Genomic DNA, 24,890 nt, shown 5'->3' on the forward strand with positions numbered 1-24,890 from the left:
CATTGCACTGCAGTTGAGTGTGTCCAGTTTGCAAGGATGACAGTCCTGCCACAGACATTTTTCCTGCTGTGCTCGTGCTTTTTTCAGAGGAGTCTGAACTAGTTTTCTAGCCAGGAGACCCCATATTAGCAAAAACACCCACACATCAGTCCTACAGTTATTTACAGGGCTTTTGGCTGCAGAGAAGTATCCTGAAAGCCCCAGGCAGCACCACAGCCATCAGCACAGGTCGCTTGTGCACAGCCCAGGTGCACACATCAGCTCCTCCCTCATGACTCATTTACCTTCTGGAATGCCACAAAAGAAGTAATTCCGACCTAACTCGGGTCTTCCTCCCCCTCCCTGCCTTCAGGGCACTGCCGGGCAGGGCCACTGCTCTCTTTCTGGTCGGGTGGATTCAATCTGACTGCTCCAAGCTGTTCCCCACCATGGAATTACAACTTAAATACTACACGTGGGTGTAACTCGTCCAAGAGCTGTCCCAGAGCACCAAACTAAACACAACACTGTAACCACTGGACCCTAAACCAGGGATTTCAACTTTTTCAGACCACCAAAAACATATAACAAGGCAGGAAAATCAATTTAAACTATATATATTGGGGTAATATTTCAAAGCCAGGTTTTACAGGTTCAGAAGAGCTGAGCTTCCACAGTACATGCATTTAAAATCACTGACCAAACCCAGTAAGTCAGAAATGGAAAAATATAGTTGCTGGTAGTGCTGGAAGCTCTGGTTTCACCAGCTTACAGAATTGGATCTAAACTGGAGGAGAAGCTGAGCCCCTGCTCCAAACCCACAGGGAATATGGCATCAGGTATCTGTGCAGGCTACACATCACAAGCAAAAAGATGCAAGTGCACTAAAATACCTCCTACCTGTCCTTCCACAAGGCAAGACAGTTTTCCATAGAGCAAATATTTTTTGAATTAAAAAAATAACACTACACTCAACTGGAGAAGAAAATGAGACCTGCAAAATTTTCCCCAGCCAGGTTAAAAAAAAAAAAAAATCATTTCAGTTTGGGTCAAAGAGAATCTTTCATTCTATTTTTTCACCATTTTCAACAATCTACCGTATTTACTTTGTCTCTCCTCAAACATGGAAAAGTGTTAGGTTCTAGTGTCAGAAATTCCCAAGCAGACACATGAAAGCATTTGTCTTCCCCCTCTCCCAATGCATCTTAGAACAGAAACATTCAAACTCAGTGCTCCTGGAAACCTGCAGAATTCTGTGTCAGCAGCTCAGTGTTGCCTGATGAAAACCCTACAGATTTCCAGTCAGTTCTGCCTGCTCTCATTTTCAGTTCCCTTTCTCCCAGCTTCTCCCTGCTCTGCCATCTGGGGCTGTTGTTTCCACTGACTAGGACAGGAGGGTTTCACACCCAATTTTTCCCAGGAGGTACAATCCAAGCGTTTGGTTCATGCCCTGTCAGCCCCTCCAGGCCTTAAAAAGCAGTATTTTCTTCACAGCTCCCCCAAAAAGACCACTAACCAAACCCCCTACAGCTTTGTGTTTGCTTGTCTGTCCCCAAACCCGAGATATTTCACTCAAATAAGGGGTGAAAATCTTCCTCAAAAAGAGGAGCAAAGAGATGCTGCCCCTCCCAACACAAACCTGCCATCACCACAGTTTTACCAGTGAGCCCTCTATCAGCATCCATTAAAACTGGGGTTTTCCTCTGCTGCAGGACCTTTGAGGCCCAGGGGATGGCCCTGCCCAAGAGATATGCCAAAATCCGCTACGACTTCACGGCGCGCAATGCCAACGAGCTCTCCGTGCTGAAGGATGAGATCCTGGAGGTAGGTGAGCACGCCTGGCAAAGGGCAGGAGAGACCTCAGGACACCAAACACTAACCCACTCCAAGCAGTTACACCAAGCTTTGCACAAGTCTGAAGCTGGAACAGACTGACTCTGTGTGCTGGGTCATTTCCTGAGCTGAAACACATCAGTCACCCCTTAATTACAAGGAGGGGGGAAAACAACTCAGTGCAGTGCCCTGCTCACCCCCTTCCTGGGTCTGTGCCAGTTATTACCACTTCCCCCTCCCCACGGAATTATCTTCTCTGAAAACATCCTTTTTCATAACCTTTCTCTTACTGCACTGCTGGTGGCAGCTGCAGAATGTGGGACACAACTTGGGCCAGCACTCAGCTGTGACCTGAGGAAAAGGTTTCTGTGCAAAGCATAGCTATTTTTACTGATTTAACACAAAAAGACAACAGTAACTTAATCATTGGAAAAAAAAAATACAGAGAAATAGGGAAATGGAGTAGGACCTACGAGTTCCTCAGCACCCAGAGGTGCTTTTCTGCTCATCCACCCTTTGGATAAGTTCTGATGCCTTCCAGGAAAGGTTTCAGTCCTGGATTGTACATGAGAGCAACAGATCTACTCTGAGCTCCTGCCCTCAGTGATGTTATTCTGGCAACTTCACCTTCCACGTGGTCCATCTCCACTGTACCCCATTTTTGTGTGCCAGCAGTCTGTGTTCCCACCAGCAGGTCTATTTTTGTCCCTCTCCCAGGTGCTGGAAGATAACAAGCAGTGGTGGAAGTTGCTCAACCGGAGCGGGCAGGCCGGTTACGTCCCGTATAATATCCTGGATGTGGTGAAGCTGGAAGAGGTGGAACAGGTCTGTAGGCAGGTGGTATCTGACTGGTAGCACCTGCAGGGCACCATCAACCTCTGGAAATAATCCTGTCATTAGAGCCCCCCAAATTTCTCAGGATGCTGTGCCCAGGTCAGGATGGACCCTCACAGACAAACTCAGGAGATCCCCGAGTCTCCTACGATAAAACTCTCATATTCTGCCATGCTCACCTTCCCCTTCCCAAACAAGTGTATCCTTCCCAGCCATGCAGCAGCCCCTTGCTTTCCAGAAAAGCAAATTCTTCCATGAAAATGCCGAGGTTTTTGTTGGAGGTTAATTTAAATACAGATAGTTCCCTCATCCAGTTCAGTTCAGCAGCAGGAACACATTGCTGGAGTGGAGGCAGATGCACACACCATCTGAGTGAGAATTAAGTGAATGCTGCACCTTGCAGTGCAAAAACGTGGAGCTGGAGCGCTCTAAATCCTCTAAGGAAGCACGGAATTACTTCCCCACTATGGTATAGCAGAGTTTGGGCAAAGCATAAGGTGGTCCAGCAGGTCTCTGGATAAACCCCTGTGAGTTTAAACTAAATGTCCAAAAACTTTCCAGACAGCTCCAGGTCCTTGGCAGTGGTCCTGCTTCACATCCCAGTTACAGAGCACTGAGGCTTTGCCTTCCAGTGGGATTTCTGTTTGTTTTCTCCTCCTGTAAGGAGCCTTTTGCTTCCCAAGGGAAGTCCTGTGAGCAGTAATTTCTGCACAGCAAGAGGCTAAAGGGCTGAGTCACACATGTGGGAAGTCATCTGCAGCAGCAAGGACACATCAAACGCCACATGTGATAGTCATGACATGTTTTCCAGGGATGTTAATTCCTTCACACAATCCTCAGCCTTTGGTTTGGATTGCTCATTCCCACGAGAACCCAGAAATTACCTTCTTCCACGCAGCTCCCCCTGAGGTGCCACCAGCCCCACCCCAACACAGAACACAGCAGTTTGTCCCTCTGTGAGCGAGAGGCAAAAAGTTTAAGGAAGTGAAAAATGGCAAAAAAAATTCATACACGGTTTTTTTTCATCTTTTCTCACCAGTCTAACCAGAGGTACAAAGGAGACCTGAGCCCCAGGGGCTATGGACCGTCCAGCCCAACTCACAAGCTGCCTGCGAGCTACGCCGGGGACAAGTGGGGCAGTGAGATGTTATCGCGCAACTCTCCCCAGGACGCCAAAGAACGTACGTGTCCCACAGCTCCAACACTGCGCTCCCCTGGCTCTGGGTGCTCCGAGCAGGGGACACACTGTTCCCTCTCAACTGCACCTTTTAGTGATCAGCACTAGACCAGCAATAGGCTTGGAGGAGATTCCAAGGGGTAAAAGAGCCAAGAGAGCAGCCCTGGTGTTCGTGACTCACCTCCCGGGCTCTCAGGGAGCCCAGGACAAGCAGGGCAATAAGTGATCACCCCATCCTTCCTTTCAGCTCAACCTTCCTCCTCCTCTTCCCAGGGAGAGAGTTTCCCTTCCCCTCCCAAACATTTAAGTGTGTCTAAGCAACCACAAACACTCAGGTCCCTTTCTCTTGCTCATCTTCTGCCACACACGCAGCGCCCACCTGGCCTGTTCCTTCCTGTGGTTCCACAGAATTCCCAGACAAACAGGAGAGCCACATCACTTCCTCAGCCTGCACATGCTTTGAGGGGGGGGGGGGGTCATAGAGCAGGAAAGAGACCAGGAGCCCTGTTTACCTCACCCTCTTACTCCACCCTGTTCATCCTCTGTGGACTCCTGGAAGCAGGAGAGCCCCACGTGAGCATCACAGACACTTATCCATTAATAACACCAAGTTATTCCCCACATCCTTCAGGAGTTCCATGGGAAAAGTGGTACCAGATACTGTGGCACTGGAGTTTTCAGAGAAACATAAAATAGCCTGGGTTGGAAGGGACCTTGAAGATCATCTTGGTCCCAACCCCTGATTTTTATGAGTGTTGCTCAGCCACAGTTTGTGCTTCCAGCCACTTCTGTTCAGCTGTGGAGCAAAACCTGGAGCTCTGAGGACCTGGATCAGCAAATTACTTACTAGAAGCAGCAGTGAGGACCAAAAAAGAACCCAATCCCAAATCTCTAACTGCAGATTCTCACAGAACTATCCTGCCACATCAGGCAACAGTGAAGGGGTGATGAGAGAAAAGTAAATGGCAACAACATGCTGCCTCCCCTGGGCTGGGGTTCTCCCCTCTTGCTGCTGTGTCTGCAGGGCAGTTCCCTGATTTCAACAGCCCAAAGGGAACTAAATAACTCAAAAACAGGAAGATGACAAACTGCAGCAAAAAGCCAACAGCAACACCAGACATCAGGGAAAGGGAGCCTGTCCCTTGTCACCATCTGACAGCACCAGTGGGAGCAAAGACACTGTCAGACCAGATTCACACCTTGAGCAAACACTGGTGGGGGTTGTGGGGTCTCACATCCCTGGGCTGAGGTGAGACAGACTGGAAAAGTTACAAATGTGAGAAACAAGACTGGCCTCAATGTAAATTGTATCGGAAACAGGTGCAAATGAGGTTCTCACCAGTCACGCTGCAAGGAACCCAAACCCAAATCTTCTTAGAACACTCAGCTGGGATTCTGTGATCCCTCCTCTCCATCATTCTGGAGAACTGCAGAAATTCCAGTTTTTCCCAAAGAGAGAGCAACATTTCAAAAGCTGAAGGAAGTCTTGGCTTGGGAGGAAAAGGGAGATCCCCCACTCTGCTCCAGCAGCCTCCAAAACCACAGTGGAACCCTGTCCACATTTGCTCCTGGTGGAATTCTGAAGGTCAAAATGTCACTGCTCACCCTATTGCTCCAACAAAGCACTTAAGCTTGTTCTTTAGAACTAAAATACAAAAGTAAGCACTTTCCTGGGGTGTATTTACAGAGTTAATAAAAATGCTGAGCCGCATTCCAATTTTCCTTACAATTTCCCTGCAAACACATTTATTTAACAGGATTTCTGACTGAAGATTTGATGCCACTCCCTCCTTATTTCTACAGAACTTATTCACCAAATGGATGAGCTGAATGACGAGCTGCTAAAGATGATCGCAAACAACAAAATTCAGCCTCCCCACAGGAATTTCAAAGTGGAAAAGCCTCAGGAAGTTTTTGTGCCCCTCACCTTTGAATCCAGCACCGAAGAAGTCAAAGCTTGGCTGGAGGCAAAGTCATTCAGCAAAGAGTAAGATTTGCTTTATTGCCACATGAAATGCTGCTCCTTTATTGGAAAAGAAGCAGAGGAGGCCACTTGCAACATCTCAACTGTGTGACAAGGCACTTGTATTTACTTACAAAGCCTGTGTTGCAAAATGCATTTCAATCCTGGTAAATCCAGGCTCTATAACCAGGGCATTCAGAGCCCAAACTCCCTCCCTTCCTTTCTTATACGTGTTTTCCTGGAGAAAACTGCATAATAACTAACTAAACCCATGGCCTGAAACGCAACTGGGATTGCAGCTGCCACCTTGGCACAGCTCCAGGGCCTCATGATGTGGTCCTGATGTAGCTTCCATCCCTTTTATCTCTGGCACAAAGCCATCATCTCCTCCCTTTGTGTTTTCCCAGGACAGTGGAACACCTTGGCATCCTCACTGGAGCTCAGCTCTTCTCCCTCAACAGAGAGGAGCTGAAGAAGGTGTGTGGTGATGAGGGAAACAGAGTATACAGCAAGATCACAGTGGAGAAAAACCTACTGGAGGTAAGTATTTTTCTGGATAATCCCTACTTTACTAGCAGTGTCAAATATCTCATTAAACAGGCATTTTAAGAAACACAATTGAAAGAAACGAAAAACAATGCAACCAAAACCCACACCATCAATCAAACACACCAAAAAATTCTCAAGGGGCTTTTAAGCAAAAAGGTCCTAAATCCATAAGGCAGATCCCTGTTTCCACAAATTAATCTGCTTTTTGCTAATATATCTTTCAAACTAGCTTGACCCTTACAGTATGAATTAAATACTGACATTTGCCTACAGCTTCAAGTTCAAATTCAAACCTGCTGGTTTTTTTTTTCCATTGCAGAAAAGCAGAGGGGAGTCAGAGCTCCAAGAAATCATGAAGCGCCGCCAGGAAAGGATTGATTCCGCTAATTAAAGCCTGTCTGCTTTATTTCAGCTCTTAGTTCTAGTAGTGCAGAGAAAAAGGGAATGAAAGCAATGATCCCCGGGCCAGGCAGGAGACAGCAGTGCTGCACTTTGGCTCTGGCTGCCAGCAGAGTGACAATTCCTCCAACACTGTCGCTAAGGGTTGACAATAAGACCATGTCCCTCTGGGAAAGGTGTTTTAATATTGCATGAAGTATTTTTTTTTATAACTAAGTATTTTATACTGAAATTTTACGTGCATGCAGTCAGAGCGGGATTCACACGGGTCTGGATGAACGACAAGGGCTGGATTCAAGCAAAAAAAAGACCCCACAAAGCTTTTGTCTGAGGGCTATCCCTGCTCCCACCCCCTCTCCAGCATGGCTCGGGAAGAGCAGGCACGGAACAGCACTGACTGGTTGGAGTCTGGACCACGGCAATAAGGCTCTGAAATGGTCTGGGTTGGAAAGGACCTTAAAGCTCATCCTGTTCCAACTCCGGTCACGGGCAGGGAGGTCTCCCACTAGACCAGGTTGTTCTAAGTCCCATCTATCCTGGCCCTGAACACTTCCAGGAATGGGGAGTCACCACCTCTCTGGGCATCCTAAGCAAACCTTTTCTCATTCCCTCCTCAGAGCAGATATTCCCCTGCACAGGGCCTGTGACAATTCTCTCTTCTCTGGCTCCCCCCCCGCCACTTCCCTCCATGCCCCCTGTTTGGACAAGGTTGGAATGGCAACACACATTCCCAAATACTGTCTGCTTCCTTAAATCCATGGACCAGTTAGTGCTGGCTTTGAACAATGGAACTGAGTTTTCACTGCCTAAAAACGAGCAGGAGTGACAAAGGAAGTGATCTGAATATGGAAATAGGTGAGTTCCCCATGCCCACTCCTCCTTAGGCAGAGCCTGGGGCTCAGGGCAGCTGTGCAGCCCTTTCCAGTGACACTGATCCTGATTTGGAATGTTGTGGTGTTGCCAAACCCCGCCTCAAACCAGGAGAAGATAAGCCCTGACCATTTGCTCCCAACCCAGTTACACCCACAGCCCTTCCCAGGGTGTTGGTCACCCGTCCCCACCTTCACCACTGCTTTGCAAAGGCTCCGCTGAAACGCCTCCTAAACCTTTAAAACCCAAAGGCACACTGGGAAAGGCTGGTTTAGCACAAAATAAATGGCCACCAAAAAAAAAAAAAAAAAAAAAAAAAAAAAAAAAAAAAAAAAAAAAAAAAAAAAAAAAAGGGTAATTTGGCACAGGGTGTTTTTCTTTATCATATTATGTGCATATGTATATAACAACCGATAAACAGGGGTGAAGTGAAACAGGATGAAGTGATTATGCATCAAAAATTTACTCAAAATTTTAAAACTCCAGCAAGTACAGAGTAGTTCCTGTCCACAGTAGGTTTGGCACATTCTATTTCTGTCTCTGTTTAACTTACAGACCTACCTGAGTGCAAAGCAGTAAAGCAAACAGCTCCAAACTGCTCGCAGCGCAGGGAGAGTTGGGTCTTCTCCTTCACACACCTTACCTTTGGCTGGGTGGGATTCATGTCCAGGTTCCACACCTGTGCTTGCCTGGACCTGCTGGGAATGGTCCTACCTCCTCTAAAGTGCTTGTCCTTGCACATTTAATGGAAAAAGCTTTAAAACAGTGTCTGGGGAACTTGTGTCTAAACCTAGGAGCACCAACACACCTCAGTTTTGGCTTTGTTCTTCAAATAATGTCTCTAATGGATGATACATTTTCTTTATTTAAAACAAGGACTGGAGTGCAGGCAGGGAATTTGCAGGGCGGGATCATCTTTTTAGTCCCAACCCTGCTGGAATATGTGAAGGGCACTTACCTTGTCAGGGAGGGATGAAGACAACAACCGTCCTGAGAAGCCCTGGCTCTGGAGTAGGGTGGAGATAAGAGGCGGGATGGCAAGCACAGGAGGCAAAGCAATTCCTAAAATGAAAATAAAACCAAGTGTTGAGCTAGGAAACACACCACCTTCCTTTCTTTGGGTGTAGAGGAAAGCAAGTCCCACAGAGTTATAGTTATTAGGGATTGTAATGGGACAGTTCTGCAAAGCTGGGAGCCATGGGAGCACTTCCTAAAGTAAACATCTCACCAGACCCTACTGCAGGAGTCACTTTTATAAATTTTCATGCGACTGAGCTGTGCATCTGTTCTACTTGTACTGCCTACAGACAACGCTATAAAGTCCTGTACATTGACGTAACTGAAGGAAGGAGACAATGATATAACCATGCACTGTATAAGATTTATTAAAATAGTTAAGTTATACTTATAACTCCATCTCCGTCTTGTTTGCTGGGTTTTCACAATGGTTTGTCACCGAGTCTCAGAAACTCACCAAAATGTCTGAACCCACACGTTTCCTGGGGGTTTGGGAGACTGGCATTCAACAGCAAGGATGCTGTGGCCTCCATAACAGTGTCCAAAAAGGGGGGGGGGACCTCACACATAGTAGGAATTAAAAGCCAGGAAAGCTGCCAACTCAACTCCTTTCCTTGACACCTTGAAGAACAAATTTCTCTTACCCCTGGAAAGTGTAACTATGACAATACACCAGCGTATTCACACATAGATGCTGTTTAAGGCTACATTTTGCACTGGCAAGCTGAAAACCCCCAATCTTGGTCAATGCCAGCTTAGGCACAGCCCAGAGCAAAGAGATGCCTCTGTGCATTATCCTCTTTTGGGCTGGGCAAAGCATGAGAAAGGTGTACAAAAGCACGTTCTTGCTCATCAGTAAGGAAATTCCAGTGGCAGCTTACACAGCTGGAACAAAAGAGGGGACAGCATTGCTCAGAGCCTGTTAGACAGCCAAGTGACAGATTCTCTGACATTTCCAGCCAAGTCCTGCCCCCTGTTTCAGGAGCATAACCACGTTAACAGGATCACCTTCTCTAGAACCTGAAAAAAGTTGAGGTGAATGAACAGCCCAAAACACGTGCCTTGCTGGGTTGGGGGCTCTCTCACAGGCCGGAGCTGCGGCTGACTAGTCATTTCGAGCCTTGCCGCGACAGCAGGGGAGGAAACACAAAGCGCTGAGCTCCTGCAGCTACTGAGCACTTCCCTCAGTGCTGCCTCGCCCTCAGAGCCCGTCCGCCATCTTGTACCAGCGGCGGCGCCCCGACCCCGCGCGGCCATGAGGGACGGCTGGCTCAGGGGAGGCTCAGGCGTTCTGCCTGGCCGTGGGGAAGCCCTCAGGGGAGGTTCGACAGCCGGGAGATCCCAGGTCAGGCGATCCCGGGGCCGGGAGCCCCCCCGGGCCCACCCGCCGGGGGCAACGGCGGCATCAGGGTCGCCAAGGCGACCACCCGCCCCGACCCTCAGAGCCACGACCCAGCCAATCAGAATGGCCCTCCCTCCCGCTGCCCCGCCCCGGCTCCTCCCGGCCGCGTCCGCGCTGTGTCGGCGCTCCCGATTGGCTGGCCGCCCCCCCCCTCGGGCCGGGATTGGCGCGGCCGCCAGGAGCCCGCGGGCGGCGGGTGCGCGCGCAGACCGGTCCCCTCCGGGCACGCACGGTCCCTTATAGGTGGCCGGAGCCCCCCAGAGCCGCCGACATGTCGGTGTCCCCTGTGAAGCGGCAGAAGATGGAGTCGGCGCTGGACCAGCTCAAGCACTACACCACGGTGGTGGCCGACACCGGCGACTTCAACGGTGAGGGGCGGCGCGGGGCGGGGGGGGTCGTGTCAGTGCACCTTCTCCTTAACCCCCACCCCTCCTGGCACAGTGGGCGCGCCCGGCTGAAGGGGCGCACGGCGGGGGCAGAGCGAACCATCCTGCGGCGGGGGGGGGAGCCGCTCGTCCAGCCCCGGCCTCTGCAGCCGGCGGGGGAGATCCCGCCCGCCCGCCCAGGACATTTTCCAGACCCTCCCGTGATTTTCTCCCTGTCTGCTCTCCAGTGTGCCAAAACCGCCACGCTCAGCTCCGCGCGCTGTCAGTAGGAACTGCCAGACTCAGCCCAGGCTCTGAATTCGAGCTTTTTTCCAGAGACCTGTCTGGATTTGGGACTTTTTGGGTTTTTTTCAAACTCAGGGCCAGGTTGGATGGGGCTTGGAGCAATCTGGGATTCCAGGTGTCCCTGCCCATGGCAAGGGGTGGAAGTGGGTGATCTTCGAGGTCCCTTCCAACCCAAGCCATTCCAGGATTCCATAAAAATAATGCCAAAGTGCTTTTGTTCCCCTTATCTCCTGGGAATGAGCCAGCGCGCTCCTTTCCGAGGAAGGGAGGTGCCTTCCATTATAAAGCCACTTGTTCCCAAGCTGTCACTGCCTGGTGCCCTGCTTGGTCCATCAGAGCCAAAAAATCCCTCCTGAGAATCTGCGGGTGGCGTAGAACAGCCCTGGAATCCCGTCCTGCCCTCCCCAGCCCGGTAATCCCTAATCCTGGACGTGTAATAATAACCAACCAACCACCCCACACAGGAACTGTCAGATGTCTCTGAGCAGTGAATTTAAGGTGAAGAGAAGCAGCTCAGACAAAAAACTACCCCATGTGGTGGCCGAGGGGGTGGTGGTGTGCAGGCGGCAGGACCAGGGAATATCCCACAGGGGATCCCCGAGTCCAGCTCCTGGCCCTGTGTAGGACACCTCCAGGTTGTCCTCTGGCTGCCTGTTGTCACCTGGGGGTCATTGCTAGAACCCAAAGCAAGGTAAGAATCCCACCTGGCTCTGCTGAAGGTGCAGTCTCTGCCGACTGTGGTTCCCCGCTGGGTTGGGTACAGAGCAGGAGTTCACTGAGGTGCTGCTCTGTTTTAAGCCGTGTCCGCATGAATTAAAGTTTGGAAGGACCTGTTTGTATGGAGCAGAGCTGCTCTCCAAGATGCTGACTGGGAGCGATCTGTGGAAAAACAAGACTTATTTTCAATACAGTTGCACAGTTTCAGTACAGCTGCACTCTCTAACTTCGGGGGTTCATCCCTATGCAAAAAAAAAAAAAAAAAACCAAAAACTGAGGAGAAGGAGCTGGTAACAAAAGTATTGTTATTTTTTTACGTTTAACTGCATTGTTGAAACTGCTGAGGGGCCTGCAGAGGCTCTGCCCTGTTTGCCCAGCCAGGCTCTGGTGCCAGGCTGTGATTACAGCCAGACAATGTAAGTCACAGCCTGCTTTGGTAAACACTTGGCATCACCTGGAATAGGTGCAGTCCAGGGCTTAAGGTAAGACAAAGGGTCAAATACCTTCTGCAAAGAAGAAAGCCTGGTAGTACAAGGAAGTGACAAGGCCACCGAGAAACTACATCTATTTGGAAAAGGCTTAAAAAGCAGTAAGAAAAGTTGCTGTTCACCTGTCCTGGTCCCATTATCCTTGGACGCCAACAAAAGCCTGAATTCCTGACTGCTGGAAGGGAAGATCCCCTGGTCTTTACTCCCCGCTCTGTGATTCCTGAAGCTCAGTTATGCTGGGTGGAATATAGTTGGAAATCAGCACCACTTCTCTTCACCATTTTTACAAGCCTGTATCTCTTGGGCAATGTCTGTAGTTTATAAGGCTTAAAGTTTGCTGTATCTCGTTCTCTGTACTGTGGCACAAACACCTCTGAGTGCTGATGTGCTCTGCCATTACCAGACTCTACGGCCACAAGTGTTTACATCCTCACCCACCTGAGCAAAACCCCTCTCATTTCTGGGGCTGGATGGTTGTTTTAAACAGCCTGGTTTTCCCTCCTTAGCCATCGAGGAGTACAAGCCTCTGGATGCCACCACCAACCCGTCCCTGATCCTCGCCGCGGCCCAGATGCCAGCGTACCAGAAACTCGTGGATGATGCTGTTGCCTATGGGAAGAAGCTTGGTGGGTAAGTCAAGAGGGCTTTAATCTCAGGACACCTATGTTTAAAATGCCTTATTTGTACAAGCAGCCTACTGGGGTTTCCCCCTCGTGTGCTTGTGGGTTTATCTCCCGCCCCAAAAAAGCCTCAGCACCGGAAGAAAGATTCCTTACGCTCATGGCAGATGTGATCCCCCATTTACCAGCTAACACATGGCCTTCCCTGCTCAGGAAAACAGCGGCTTTATAGGAAATAACGTCCAAAGGCTAATCCTGCCAGCAGTACAGAGGGCAGGACACAAACACAGAGCAGAGCATGAGTGGCTCATTTGAACTCTGGAATTTAATGTTAAACAGGCTGTGAAATTTGATCTTCAATTCCATGGTAAAGCATAAACATACCTCTTTTTTTTTTTTTTTTTTTTTAATCCTCCCATATGCTTTTGCTTCTGGTGGTTTTCAGGTCAGAAGAGGAACAGATCAAAAATGCTTCTGACAAGCTTTTTGTATTGTTTGGAGCTGAAATCCTCAAGAGGATACCCGGCCGTGTGTCCACAGAAGTAGATGCAAGGTTGGCTCTTTTTCCTCTGGGTTGCCCTGGATATTTGTACATACAGAGAGAGACATGATGTGAGCTGGAAAAAGGTGTTCTTGCCTAGAAGACTATCAGGATTTACATTGTTAATATTCAGAAGTGTGGCTTTCCCTTAGTTTGACTAGAACTCTGTAAGAAAAACAAGTAGCACTGCCCTTGGATTTCTCTAATCTTCCTGTTGTTTCTCAAGCCAGGGAAGCCTCACGCTTCCACACTCTTAGTTCTGCTTATTCTATTCTCTGTGATAACAGCTGCTCAATTTAGCAGGAGATCTGTTTGAACAGTTTATTTCAAGACTGGGATTTGTCTGTTAAAAAAAAATAAATAAATTTGGCAGTGAGCAGCTTAACACTCAGCTTCTAAATTTGTTATGAAAAAACTTCCTGCTCGACGGGCTCACAGTCTGGGAGGGGACCCCAGAACGAAAACATTGTCCTGTTTCATCAGTGTTCACATGCCAGCTGCAGCTGGCATGTGAACACTGATGAAACAGGACAATGTTTTTCCACGGGGCCTGGTGGGGAGAGCACACGAAACCAACAGTCAGCTCTGAGCAGCCCTGCTCTCCTCTCAAAGGTTGTCCTTCGATAAGGAAGGAATGATCCAAAGGGCCCGGCGCCTCATCGACCTCTACAAGGAAGCAGGAATTGGGAAAGATCGGATTCTCATCAAGCTCTCCTCGACGTGGGAAGGAATCCAGGCTGGCAGGTAAGTCTCTGGGTGCCTGGTGTGCTGACTCATGGCATGCTCCTGCCTGTCCACAGGCACCTGACAGGCGCTTTCTGACCCCCAGATAAACATTGTGCTTCTGCAGGCACAGCCTGAGGAAGTTCTGGCACCAGCAAGGAAGGTGCTCTGCCCCGGCTTGCTGTTGAAATAGGAAAAGTTTGGTCATGCAAGAGCCGGGCCACAGTTTCCTGAGACACCCTGCTAAGCTGGCTGCCTTGGGCCCAAGGAACAGCATTGCTAAAGCAGAGTTCGGCAGCACAAAACATCTGATAGCTTAAAACCATAAAGCTTATCAGCTGTGCCACGTCCCTAAATCAACTGAAGGAACTCAGTAGATTGAACCCATCAGCTTGTTACTGGAATATAAATTCAGTAGGTGAGCCAAGTGCTGTTCTAAGCCAGCCTGTGTCTGCAGGGTCCTGGAGGCAGAGTATGGGATCCACTGCAACATGACCTTGCTGTTCTCCTTTGCTCAGGCTGTTGCCTGTGCTGAAGCTGGAGTTACTCTGATCTCCCCATTTGTGGGAAGGATCCTGGATTGGTATGTTGCAAATGGAGACAAGAAAACCTATGAGCCTTCAGAGGACCCAGGTAAACACATATTTAACACTGTTAAGATGACAATAGCTACTCATTCAAACAGTTTACTCATGTAAACCCTCTATGACAAAATGCTGGGTTTGAACCTGTCCTAATTAATCATTTAGAATCATTCTTGAACTTGCTGGCTTCTCCCTTTTAGGAGTGAAGAGTGTCACCAAGATCTACAACTACTACAAAAAGTTTGGCTACAAAACCATCGTGATGGGCGCGTCGTTCCGAAACACGGGCGAAATCAAAGCACTCACAGGCTGTGACTATCTCACCATTTCACCCAAGCTCCTGGCAGAGCTCAGCAAAGAGCACGTCAAGTTAACTCCCACACTCAGTGTGAAAGAGGGTAAGTCCACTCCTGGCTCACACCGGCTTCTTCAGCCTTCCTTTCTCCTGCATCATCAAAAGAGTTAAGGGTTCCACGCAGCGCTGTGGTGCTCAATTCCATCCTGCTTTAGGGACAAGGCTCATTTCCTGAAGGAAGTACTGTAGTACTGTTATAGCATTGCTGCTACAATTGCAGACACACCTTTAGGGTCTTGGGTCCGCTGGGTTTGGAGTGTGCTTCCATCCTCTGTGCCTCTCCCAAGGGAACAGGGAGAGCAGAGGGAAGTTTATCTTCACGTGCTCAGGATGAAATTTTACTGAATATTAGCAAAGATGCCAAACTTGTTTAATCCTAATCTCTAGACATGCCAAAAGGTGTTTTCCCTCCAGAAATTATACACAAGACCAAGTGAGTGGATCTAGTGACACTGTGCCACAATGGCTTTGAATGCTTGTTCCCATTGCATTACTTCAAGCCCAGGTTGGACAGGGCTTGGAGCAACCTGGGCTAGTGGCAGCTGTCCCTGCCCATGGCAGGAGGTGGAACTGGATGAGCTTTAAAGTCCCTTCCAACCCAAACTGTTCCAGGATTCTGTGCTACTCCTCCTTTTCTGTAGCCTCATTTAAAATGCTGCTTTGCATCTCAGCAAACAAGCTCTGCACAGCTGTAGTCATGGGTTGCTGCTCACAGGTTGCTGGCTGGCCCGCAGGCCTGTTATCAAGCGAGCTTTTGTTAGTTCTTGCTAAATAAAGCCCTGATTGTTCAGAATATTTGCTTAGAATGTCTCACTGCTGTAGGACTGTTGCATAATTCCTTAGAACAGGCCTCAGAGTGCTGTGCCATTCAGCAGCAGGTACAAGAACAGCACACACATACGTGGTGGTTTAAGACAAATCGATTATCCAGATTACCTTTTCTCTCCACCCCCCCCCAGCCATATCAGGAGCACTTTCGATCTCACACCCCAGACTGTGCTTCTGCAGCAGGTCATGCTGAAAGCATTGCAAAGTTTTTCAATACCTAGAGATGCTCAGGAGCCTAAATTTGATGGAATCCAATCATCTGGCTTGTTTCTGTTTCTTACTCCCCTTGCACAGCTCAGGCATGTGACCTGGAGAAGATCCACCTGGATGAGAAGGCGTTCCGCTGGCACCACAACGAGGACCAGATGGCCGTGGAGAAGCTCTCCGATGGGATCAGGAAGTTCGCTGCAGATGCAGTTAAGCTGGACAGGATGTTAAAGGTAGATGTTGTGTCACGCTCCTCCCAGGCACTGCAGCCAACCTGCAGTTCCCTTTGATGTGGCTGGGGATAAAAGCAAGTCTGGTCAGGCTTTTGGACCCGTTCTGTGGGACAGGCCACCTAAATGCAGTGAGCTTGGTAATCTTCACTGTGTGCCAGGAAAGAACGAACGCCAGGTGTGGGCCACACCTGCAGTTTGGGGCCCCAGGCAGGGTTTGGACTGCCAGCTCATCAAGATAACACCACTGTCAAAGTGAGAAGTCCTTCAAGTCTGATTCTAAACTCATTAGCTGTCAGCAGCAGCACAAGTAATCTGCACATAGTGAGCTGGAAATAAATCATGTTTATGCTTGGAGGCACTGAGAAGGCACAGATCTGCTGTGAAAGTCCTCTGTCAGTTTATGGAGAGGCTTTCACATGGGATTCACTAAACTGTGTGGGATTGGGGGACAAATACTCAGCACCATACCTGATTCCAAGCACTTGGTGACTGACAGCTCCTTGCACTGTTCCCAGACTCTTCCTCAGCTGCTCTTTGTTTGTTCTCTTCGCAGGAGCGAATGTTCAGCGCTGAAAACGGAAAGTAAAACCAAGAAAAATCAGCACTTCCTTGAGGGCTCCAGGATGAGCAGATCACCTGAGGTTCAGTGGATGTACAAATGTCTTACCTGTAAAAGTATCATGCTGTGTATGGATAGATTTCTGTATCATGCCCTTCTTTTTTTTTTTTTTTTTTTTTTTTTACCAATTTGCAAAGGGACAAATAGAACATCAAATTTTTGTGGCACTTTTGTCAATACATGCAAATTAACCCAGACCTGCCTTGTAACGTGGTTAGTTCACTGCTGTAGGAGACATCTGAGAGGATTTTAGTTTCCTAAGGTTTTGTAATTGAATTTTCCTAGTTCAGTTTGCAGCCCTAGCACATTGAAGAAAGCAGTTTTGAGTTTCAGGCTGTTTTAAAGGGGAAACACAGGTTTCAAAAGCCCCTCTTGGTACAAACCACACAGGTACTCTTATGAGACATACGTATGTGAAAATTATATATATAATATAAACTGAGTCCCCATCCCTGGAGGGATTTAAAAGCCATGTGGATGTGGCACTTGGGGACAGTGGTTAGTGGTGGCCATGGCAGTGCTGAGGGAATGGCTGGGCTCCCAGATCTCAGAGGTCCTTTCCAAGCTCAGCTATTCCACGATTCTAAGAGATTCCTGCTTATATGTACACACAGTTCACTGCTTCCTGACAAAGTTGCCTGAACTTAACCTTTTAAAAAGGGAAAAAACGCAGTACTGAGGCCACACCACTGACACACCCGTGCTCTGTCCAGCTTGAATGACACAAAGGAAGACGAGCCAAGGGAACCAGTAATCACTCACAGGAGTGTGACACAGCAGCACTATTGCCAGGACATCCCTAACAGCCTGGGAACAAAGGGACAGCCAGCTACAATCAATCAATCAGACATGGATAGCCGGACATCCCAGCCCTGCCCTGGGAATAGTGCCAGTCTGCCTGAGGGAGATGAAGGCACCTCAGGGGGCTCACCCAGCCCCTCTGTCCCTACAGGTGTTAGAGGTGGGAAGCAGGCCAGGCAGGAAGCAGGCTGTCCAAAGGCAGCTGACCTTTTCCCTGTCCAAGTCTAGGCAGCATTAAAAGCTTCACCCACATGTGTGGAATCTGTCACCTCAAAGCTGGGTCAGTAATAACACCACGGGGCTCAAATTAAACTCAAGTGTTCTCAGAGTTGCCCGAGAGACAATAAAATACTGCAGTGAAAGGGGAAAGAGAGGCAGGAAAAGGTCCCTCAATAACAGTTAAACCTGACTCCACTTTCCTACAGACACCTCAGGAGCTGAGGGGGCAGGAGATGAACAAGTTATGCTTAAAGTGTCACAGGGTCCCTTAGCTGCTGTGGTGGCAGCTGCTGTTCCCCTCTCAGCACTGGGGTTTCCTCTTCCCTGCAGCACAGGGGGATGTTGGGAGGTGCCTCATGTCCGGGGCTAAGCCACAAAATCTACATCCTTCCTGAAATGGGGTAGAAACCCAACAACCACATAAACCTTCAGCCTCTACAGCCCTTCAGTCATCACACATGGGACCTTTCCTCCTTAACTCTTCCTCAGCTTCACCTCTCCTCAGGAGACGAGGAGACCTCCCACAGAATCCTGTCTGAGCCCAGCTTACAAACTCATGCAGGTGTTTCCCAGATGCCCATACCTCCTGAGATTAAGAAATCAGGTGTCTGTCATCTCCCAGAAAGATTTTCCCTCTCACAGTCACAAGGACAGGCTTAGCCTCAGGAATCAGGAGCAAGTAAAACGCGTGTTTGTGGAAAAATCCCAAAGCATCACTACACATCCTGTAAATCTTGATTTAAAAATGCCCTTACCTTTTGTTTGACACACACAGAGCCAGTAATACTTGCCAGCCAAAGACTCAACCTTTCCAGCCTCTTGGGACAGGAAATCCCCCTTTATGACAGTTTTGTTTCCAATCCCTGGCTAGAATTAGTCATTCTGTACAAGAACTTGGAGCTACCATCACTGATGGCCTCGAGTTGTGCCAGGGGAGGTTTAGGTTGGATAATGGGGAAAGCTGCTTCGTGGACAGGGCTGTCAAGCATTGGAACAGGCTGCCCATGGCAGTGGTGGAGTCACCATCCCTGCAAGTGTTCATCAGTTTACATCCCTCAGAGGCACAAAGAGCAATTCCAACAGGTTCTGGATGCCACCAAATAAGGGAAAAAAATAGCACAGAAGCGAACTGATCAAAGCCTGCAGTGGCCTAAATGCTGTTTGCTCACCATGACAGAACCTCATGTAAGGAATGAAAACAGGACGCGAGGTGGACACCAATATTCTATTTTTACAGGCAAACAGTGAAAGGTGCAATGGAATTTGGCAAAATCCCATGGGAACACAGTCCTAAAGGAAATACAGACTTGTGGCTGCTCAGACTCCCAGTTCACACTCAAGATGGGGCTTTTTCCAGATGTAAGGGATGCCCTGAAGGTGTCAGCATCAAATCCCTAAGGAGACTTGTCAGGAATGAAGATTTATCAAAGCTATTCGATAATTTCTATCAAAGCCCCATTTTCATTTCAAAATTAAATTCTAGAGCTGGGCTTTAGAATGTAACAGTCAAAGACCCAGAAAATCCCACAGCAGTTTGTCTTTTACAAGTCACACCGTTCTTGAGACAGAGCTAAAAAAATTGGGTCTCTACAGAAGAGACAAAGTTACCTTGACTTGTTATAACCAATACTACCCCAGTAAGAAAACAAAAGTGTGACCACAAAGGTCCTTCCCTTCAGAGCACTGTAGAAATGTTGCCCACTATTCCAAGAGGGATGGAAAAATTAGTTACCTAAAAGTTAATTTATCTCCTTTCCAATACATTTAGTATGTTTGAGCCTGCGACAGTGAAAAAATATTCTGATTATTCCTTTCCACGCTCAGCTTCAAGCCGCGTGTGCAGCTCAGAAAGAAGGAGAAGGCCAGATTCCAGCCTACAGCTGGTCCCTCAGATGTGATCCACATGATCTGCCCGCATTTTTAGTCCCTTTGTCCATGAAATTCCAGCAAGAGGCAGCAGCAATGTACTTGCAGAGAGAAATATTTTAAAGAGAACAAAAGTCACAACATGAGCAGCACAAACGAGAACAAATACCCAGTTGTAAGATCACATAAAAATCAGCTGAGCAAACCTTTTAAACACAATTCCAAGGACGTGAACGAGCAAGGGAGAAAACAAGGGCACATTGTGCATCAGTGTAATGCCAACCCAGAGCAAGGCCTCCACCTTCAGCCACTTGTATTCACAGCACCAACCATGGGGGGGTTTCAAGAAGACAGTTTCCCCACCCCTGCAGACCGAGGGTCTAGAGAAGCACCCAGCAAATGTAGCAGCAAAAATGCAGGGGGGTGTCACAGTTGCTTCATCCATTCGGTATACACAGAACCTGACACGGCCACTCCACTGTCACAGTCACTTCCCAGTCCACAACAGGGAGTTAAGAGGGATGTTTTGTCCAAGAGCCAAGGGAATCCTCAGCCTGCTGGCTCTTCATCCATCCTATTTGCAAAGAGACCTGCTCCTTCATTTCCTGCTGAAGGAAACACATCCAGACATGACACGACCCATTAGTCCACAGCCAGCACAGGACTTGTAACACATTCCCGAGCAAGAGATAACCTTGGGGTTATCTACACGTGCTCCTGTCTGACAAGGTGACAGGCAAACAGCCAAGCCATTTCCAAAGAAATTAAGTCCATTCATTCCCAGAATCCTCAATCAGAACTGACTCAGTGCTAACCTGCCAAGGCTCAAGAGACAAGAGACGTTTCTTCTAATATTTAGTGAAGCCTATGTACTATTTTGCTTTACCAGTTCCACTATAGCTATGCATTTCCCCACACATTTTAATCGTTTTCAAAGTAATCAACTGCCTGAAGAGCCTGACTGAGAGTGACACCTAATTAGTCAACCAAGGGCAAAAGCCTCTGTGGAGGGACAGGATTCCCAAAACTAAAAGATGCTCACCCCCCGGCTGTTCCCAGTCCTTATCCCCTATTGCCTCACCTGACATTGCAGAGAATGAGAAGATTCTGGACAGCAGGAAGGGTGGAATTGTCGTTCTGCCCCGTCACCAGGTGCCTGTCCAGCACGACGTGAACAGCATCGGGGCTGCTGGCTGGACCCAGGAGAGAGCACAGCAGGGACTGTCAGTGCACAGAGCCCACCCCACCAGCAACCACCCTGACCTGGCACATCTGCTGGGTGCTGCTCCCTAACCCCACACCGGGACAGCCTCGAGCCCCTGACCCTGCCACCATTTCCCCATCGATTTGATGAGCACCAGGTGGGTAAGGCACGTTTACCACGAGATTTTCATTGCAAAAACCTCAAAGTATGTATTTTAAAGTTGCGATTACCTTGCAACTGTTATGCAAGACATCAGTTGTAATCACTATGCCACAAAAATTAAATACTGATTCTTTGGCCAATTTTAATACCCCCAGTGTGTTCAGATCTACCAGCAACTGCTCAGTACCCCAGCTAGAATTTTTAAGTTACCTTATTCCAGACGGAATCATAGAATCCCAGCCTGGAAGGGACCTTAAAGCTCATTCAGTCCTGCCCCCTGCAGGGACACCTTCTACCAGGCTGCTCCAAGCCCCACCCAGCCTTGAAAATCACTAGTAAATTAGGGAATGGGAACGCCAGATGAGAGATCCTGGCACAGTCCCACTCAGCTGGGGACAGCCGGCACACAAACACCCATTTGCAAAAGGCAGACACTAAGTGTGAAGTCCTGGACACCAGGAGTGACATACCACTGAATGTAGCTCCAGAATCCTTCACAAAATCTTCCACAATAATGGACAAACTCGCAAAATTCGGCTGCCTCACCAGTTCATACACAGAGGGCTGAAAAAGATCAAAAGGAGGTAAGTTTGTTTGGTTTTTTACAGAAAAAAAGCCAAGCAAAACCAACACATTTCCCTGCAACTCATATCCCTATTCCCTCCAGGATTCTCCCAACCAAACGATCGTGCTTTGATGGATTTCCTGCAGGAAGCAAACTGAAAACTTTATCTCCCTTAAACACCAAACATTTTCTGCACGTGTAATTAACTTCAGGGAAGTGCAGACCTGTCTGGCTGTGGGACACAAATATTTGGACACAGGTGCTGGGCCACCTGTAGTGCCCAAGTAACAGTGATCCACCCCAGAATGAGTATGGGAAACAAATAAAGAGAAAAACTGAAGAGCACTCAGTTCAGCTTTTACCTGAACAGGAGGATTTTTTCTTAAGGAATTTCAGGTTAAGACCAAACCCACCAGAAATCGCAGGCCCACACACAGCAAGGAAAGCCCCCAAACAGCAAGTCAGGCAAAAGCTCAACTTACCCCTGTCAGGCTGTATCCCTGAAAAACCCAGGATTTGTCCTCATTGGTGGCACAACACAAAGCTGCCACCCCGTGTCCAACAGCACAGATGGGCTCTAAGGGAAAAGATTGAAGCTATTTGTGAGCATCTTCAAGCAGTCTGAACACAGAGGAGTGTGAGGACATTGCCCTCCTGCAAGAGAATTACACTGCACTCTTAATACTCTCTTAGGCTGTAAGGGCTTTCCTGCACACTGCAGTTACAATTACTGTCTATAATAAGATTTATTATAATTATTATTATTATAACAATAAGAGGAAGAATAGGAACTGCCCCAGTCTTGCAAGAAGTTAATAGCTTGTAACTAAGTCCAGAGACAGCAGCAAAGAGGAAACACAAATGCTCAGATATAAAGCACACCCTAAGTCTTGATTAACTCCAGCCTTAAAGACGACCCTGGTACATTCCACATTTGGCTGCGAGCCTTGAATCCTGATGATTTGGACAGAGCCATTTCTGTATCACTGTAAGGCAGGGAATCCTCTTCTGAGATGAGCTTGGAAAAGGTACTGGCATTGCTTTAAGATATTTTAAGAACCCCTTTTTCCTTTCAAGGCTCCCCTTTTCAGACACTTTGGGAGACTTTTAAGATTTCCTTTCATTTTTTAAGGCCCTTTTGAGATACTTGTCCCCCCCACACTTTTAAGACACTGGTTTTCCTTCCCAGCTCTGAATGCTCTTTACACAAACATTGAAGGCATTAAAAGGCAAGAGTCTTGCAGGAACAGCACAGAACCGCTATTTTATTTACCAAAACAACCCAGATGTTCACCTACTGCTCTCAGTGCTGAAGTGCTGCAGGATCTTGGCCAAGTACCCACTGTTGGCAAGGTCAGTCACAGCCCCGGGGCAGTTTGGGATCAGCAGGGCGTGGTACCGAGCCCCTGGTCAGGAGGAAAGCGGGAGCTCATTGTAACACAGGTAACAATACTCACCCTAAATACACTGCAGGTTGGATAAAAAAGAGGGCAAACCCACAACAGTCAAAAAGGAACTAAAGATATTAACAGGCCCATGAGGGGTAGAGAAAAGGTCCTTGTTAGGACAAGGAACATATTCTTACTGAGCTGTGCTTACCCAGGCAACACTTGCAACTGTTCTGTCTGCTAGCTTCCATTCAGCAAAATACTTATTTTTAACCATCAAGAATGAAGTGTGTGTATATATACAAGAGACAGAGATTATATATACTGTATCTATCAAGAGAATTACCAATCCAAGACAAATAAAGAACAACAGTGCAGTTGCCAGGACTTCCTCTTAAATAAAAAATAAACAACTGTAATTGCCCTTGTTTTCTCTTAGAACACAATGTTTTATGCCATTCCCATGTCATTCTTCCCTGAAAACCTAGCCCTGAGCAGCATCTGTTGCCCTGCCAGTGGAGATGACAGTGGCCCTGGGGAAGCTCTCACCATCAATGGACTCCAGCTTGGCGGGGTTGGCGTAGGATTTCATACGGAAGTCCTGGATCCAGCGCATGTTGCCCTCGTTCACATCCACAAAATCAAGTGACTTCCCCTGGGGACAGCACAGTTCACATGGTTAGGATCCCTGCACAGACACCCACCACACTTCCCCAGGGACAGCCACGTGGGACTTTGGGATGCTTCAGCTCTCAAAAACCTCAGGTTTTCCATTTTCCCCACTTAATTTATTCTAATACTTCTCCCTCCTGACAAACTCTGAGTGCAATTCTCTCATGTCAGTCAACATATCAACTGGTTCCAAACCGTAATCACAGTATTTGCCCATTTTTACTTACCCCAGGGGTTGCAACTTGCAGGTTAAAAGCAGAGCTAGCCAGAGTAAAGCAGTGAAGGAAGGACTGGGCTGAGACACCTGGAAAACAGATCCCAACACCGTAAGGAAACAACACTGATAGTTTAATCCCAGCCACACTAGCTCAGTTTATCTAGTAAAGTTTACACCTTGCTAATCTTAAAAGCTCTAAATTTTAGATAATTTTTTTTTATGATTTATGATTCATGATTCTATGATTATAAGAATAAGCGTATAACCTTCATCACAGGTGACCTGTGTATTGAGGAACAGAATCAGAGAATCCAGGAATGATTTAGCTTGGAAGCAACCTTAAAACCACGAAATTCCACTCCCTGCCATGGGCAGGGACACCTTCCACTGGAGCAGGTTGCTCCAAGTCCCATCCAGCCTGGCCTTGGACACTCCAAGGGATCCAGGGGCAGCCACGGCTTCTCTGGGCAACCTGTGCCAGGGCCTCCCCACCCTCACAGAGAAGGATTTCTTCCCAATATCCAATCGAATCTAAAGGAAGGCAGCCTCCTTCAGCTGAAGGCCACCAAAGCCACACGCAGAGGGGCACATCGGCACGGCTGCACCGGGAGGCAGCACCGGCAGTGCAGGCGGGCACGTGTGGGACACAGGAACAGCGCGCACGGCCCGGCAGCAGCCGCGGGGTGTCCGCACCGCCGAGCGGGGACGGCACCGCTGCGGCCGCGGGGCTCGGCCGCCCGCAGCGCCACACGCACAGCCGGCACGCCGCTGCCGAGGATGACAAGCCCCGCCAGCGGTGCAAACACACACGGGAGAGGTCACTGCCCGGACACGGTGGGTACAGGGGACACCGCGCCCGACGAGCGCTGAGGAAGGCGGGGGCGCAGGGCGGCCGCGGCCGGAGCGAACCTGAGGGATCCCCCCGAGAGCGTCTCACCCGCGGTAGCGGCGCTGGCGACGATGAGGCAGGAGGGCTTGGCGAGCCGGTCCGACATGGCGAGGGGCGCGGAGAAGCCCGGCTGCGGCTGCGGCTGCGGGGAGGCAGGAGGCGGACACCGCCTCATGCGGCCGCGCGTGCGCCGAGGGGCGGGGAGCGCCGAGGGGCGGGAAAAGCTGAGGGGCGGGAAAAGCTGAGGGGCGGGAAAAGCTGAGGGGCGGGCGAAAAGGGCGGGAAAAGCTGAGGGGCG

The 24,890-nt window shown here is 48.8% G+C and overlaps 3 protein-coding genes across 4 annotated transcripts in view; 2 read left to right on the forward strand and 1 right to left on the reverse strand.

Moving 5' to 3' along the window:
• EPS8L2 (EPS8 like 2) overlaps positions 1-7,163 on the forward strand; it is a 46,827-nt gene extending 39,664 nt beyond the window's left edge. Inside the window, exons 16-21 of the mRNA XM_027903725.1 lie at positions 1,692-1,803; positions 2,530-2,637; positions 3,686-3,827; positions 5,627-5,810; positions 6,194-6,326; positions 6,655-7,163. Of these exons, the coding sequence (XP_027759526.1) occupies positions 1,692-1,803; positions 2,530-2,637; positions 3,686-3,827; positions 5,627-5,810; positions 6,194-6,326; positions 6,655-6,726 (751 nt within the window). The 3' untranslated portion in view covers positions 6,727-7,163. The remainder of the gene's footprint in view (positions 1-1,691; positions 1,804-2,529; positions 2,638-3,685; positions 3,828-5,626; positions 5,811-6,193; positions 6,327-6,654) is intronic.
• Positions 7,164-10,135: 2,972 nt separating this feature from the next.
• TALDO1 (transaldolase 1) lies at positions 10,136-16,776 on the forward strand. The gene is made up of 8 exons (XM_027903751.1): positions 10,136-10,391; positions 12,406-12,529; positions 12,965-13,072; positions 13,673-13,804; positions 14,241-14,416; positions 14,568-14,765; positions 15,845-15,990; positions 16,544-16,776. The coding sequence occupies exons 1-8, from the start codon at positions 10,295-10,297 to the stop codon at positions 16,574-16,576; spliced, it is 1,014 nt and encodes a 337-aa protein (XP_027759552.1). The 5' UTR covers positions 10,136-10,294; the 3' UTR covers positions 16,577-16,776.
• A 2,066-nt stretch (positions 16,777-18,842) lies between these two features.
• On the reverse strand, positions 18,843-24,765 carry GATD1 (glutamine amidotransferase like class 1 domain containing 1). Of its 2 annotated transcripts, none has more exons than XM_027903762.1 (8): positions 24,641-24,765; positions 23,714-23,790; positions 23,364-23,469; positions 22,725-22,832; positions 21,909-22,003; positions 21,332-21,425; positions 20,577-20,688; positions 18,843-20,100 (listed from the first exon to the last, which is right to left on the reverse strand). In XM_027903762.1, exons 1-8 carry the CDS (start codon positions 24,696-24,698, stop codon positions 20,094-20,096), a joined length of 657 nt encoding a protein of 218 aa, XP_027759563.1. In that variant the 5' UTR covers positions 24,699-24,765; the 3' UTR covers positions 18,843-20,093. The 2 variants fall into 2 exon arrangements, with proteins under 2 accessions (XP_027759563.1, XP_027759562.1); XM_027903761.1 differs by having other exon boundaries at positions 18,843-20,103.
• Between the last annotated feature and the right edge of the window lie 125 nt (positions 24,766-24,890).

The sequence above is a fragment of the Empidonax traillii genome, unplaced genomic scaffold (genome assembly GCF_003031625.1).
Source record: "Empidonax traillii isolate 1590-97213 ecotype Southwest subspecies unplaced genomic scaffold, ASM303162v1 scaffold992:size1346157, whole genome shotgun sequence".
Classification (NCBI taxonomy): Eukaryota; Metazoa; Chordata; class Aves; order Passeriformes; family Tyrannidae; genus Empidonax; species Empidonax traillii.

Bases quoted from the DNA above. Each gene is read 5' to 3' on its own strand.
- TALDO1 (XM_027903751.1), top strand. From the start codon at position 10,295: ATGTCGGTGTCCCCTGTGAAGCGGCAGAAGATGGAGTCGGCGCTGGAC. The intron at 12,530-12,964 runs GTAAGTCAAGAG...GGTGGTTTTCAG, and splicing joins TATGGGAAGAAGCTTGGTGG to GTCAGAAGAGGAACAGATCA. The intron at 14,417-14,567 runs GTAAACACATAT...TCTCCCTTTTAG, and splicing joins TGAGCCTTCAGAGGACCCAG to GAGTGAAGAGTGTCACCAAG.
- GATD1 (XM_027903761.1), bottom strand. From the start codon at position 24,698: ATGTCGGACCGGCTCGCCAAGCCCTCCTGCCTCATCGTCGCCAGCGCC. The intron at 22,833-23,363 runs GTGAGAGCTTCC...CCTCCTGACCAG, and splicing joins CAAGCTGGAGTCCATTGATG to GGGCTCGGTACCACGCCCTG. The intron at 20,689-21,331 runs GTATGTCACTCC...TCCTGGGTCCAG, and splicing joins TTCTGGAGCTACATTCAGTG to CCAGCAGCCCCGATGCTGTT.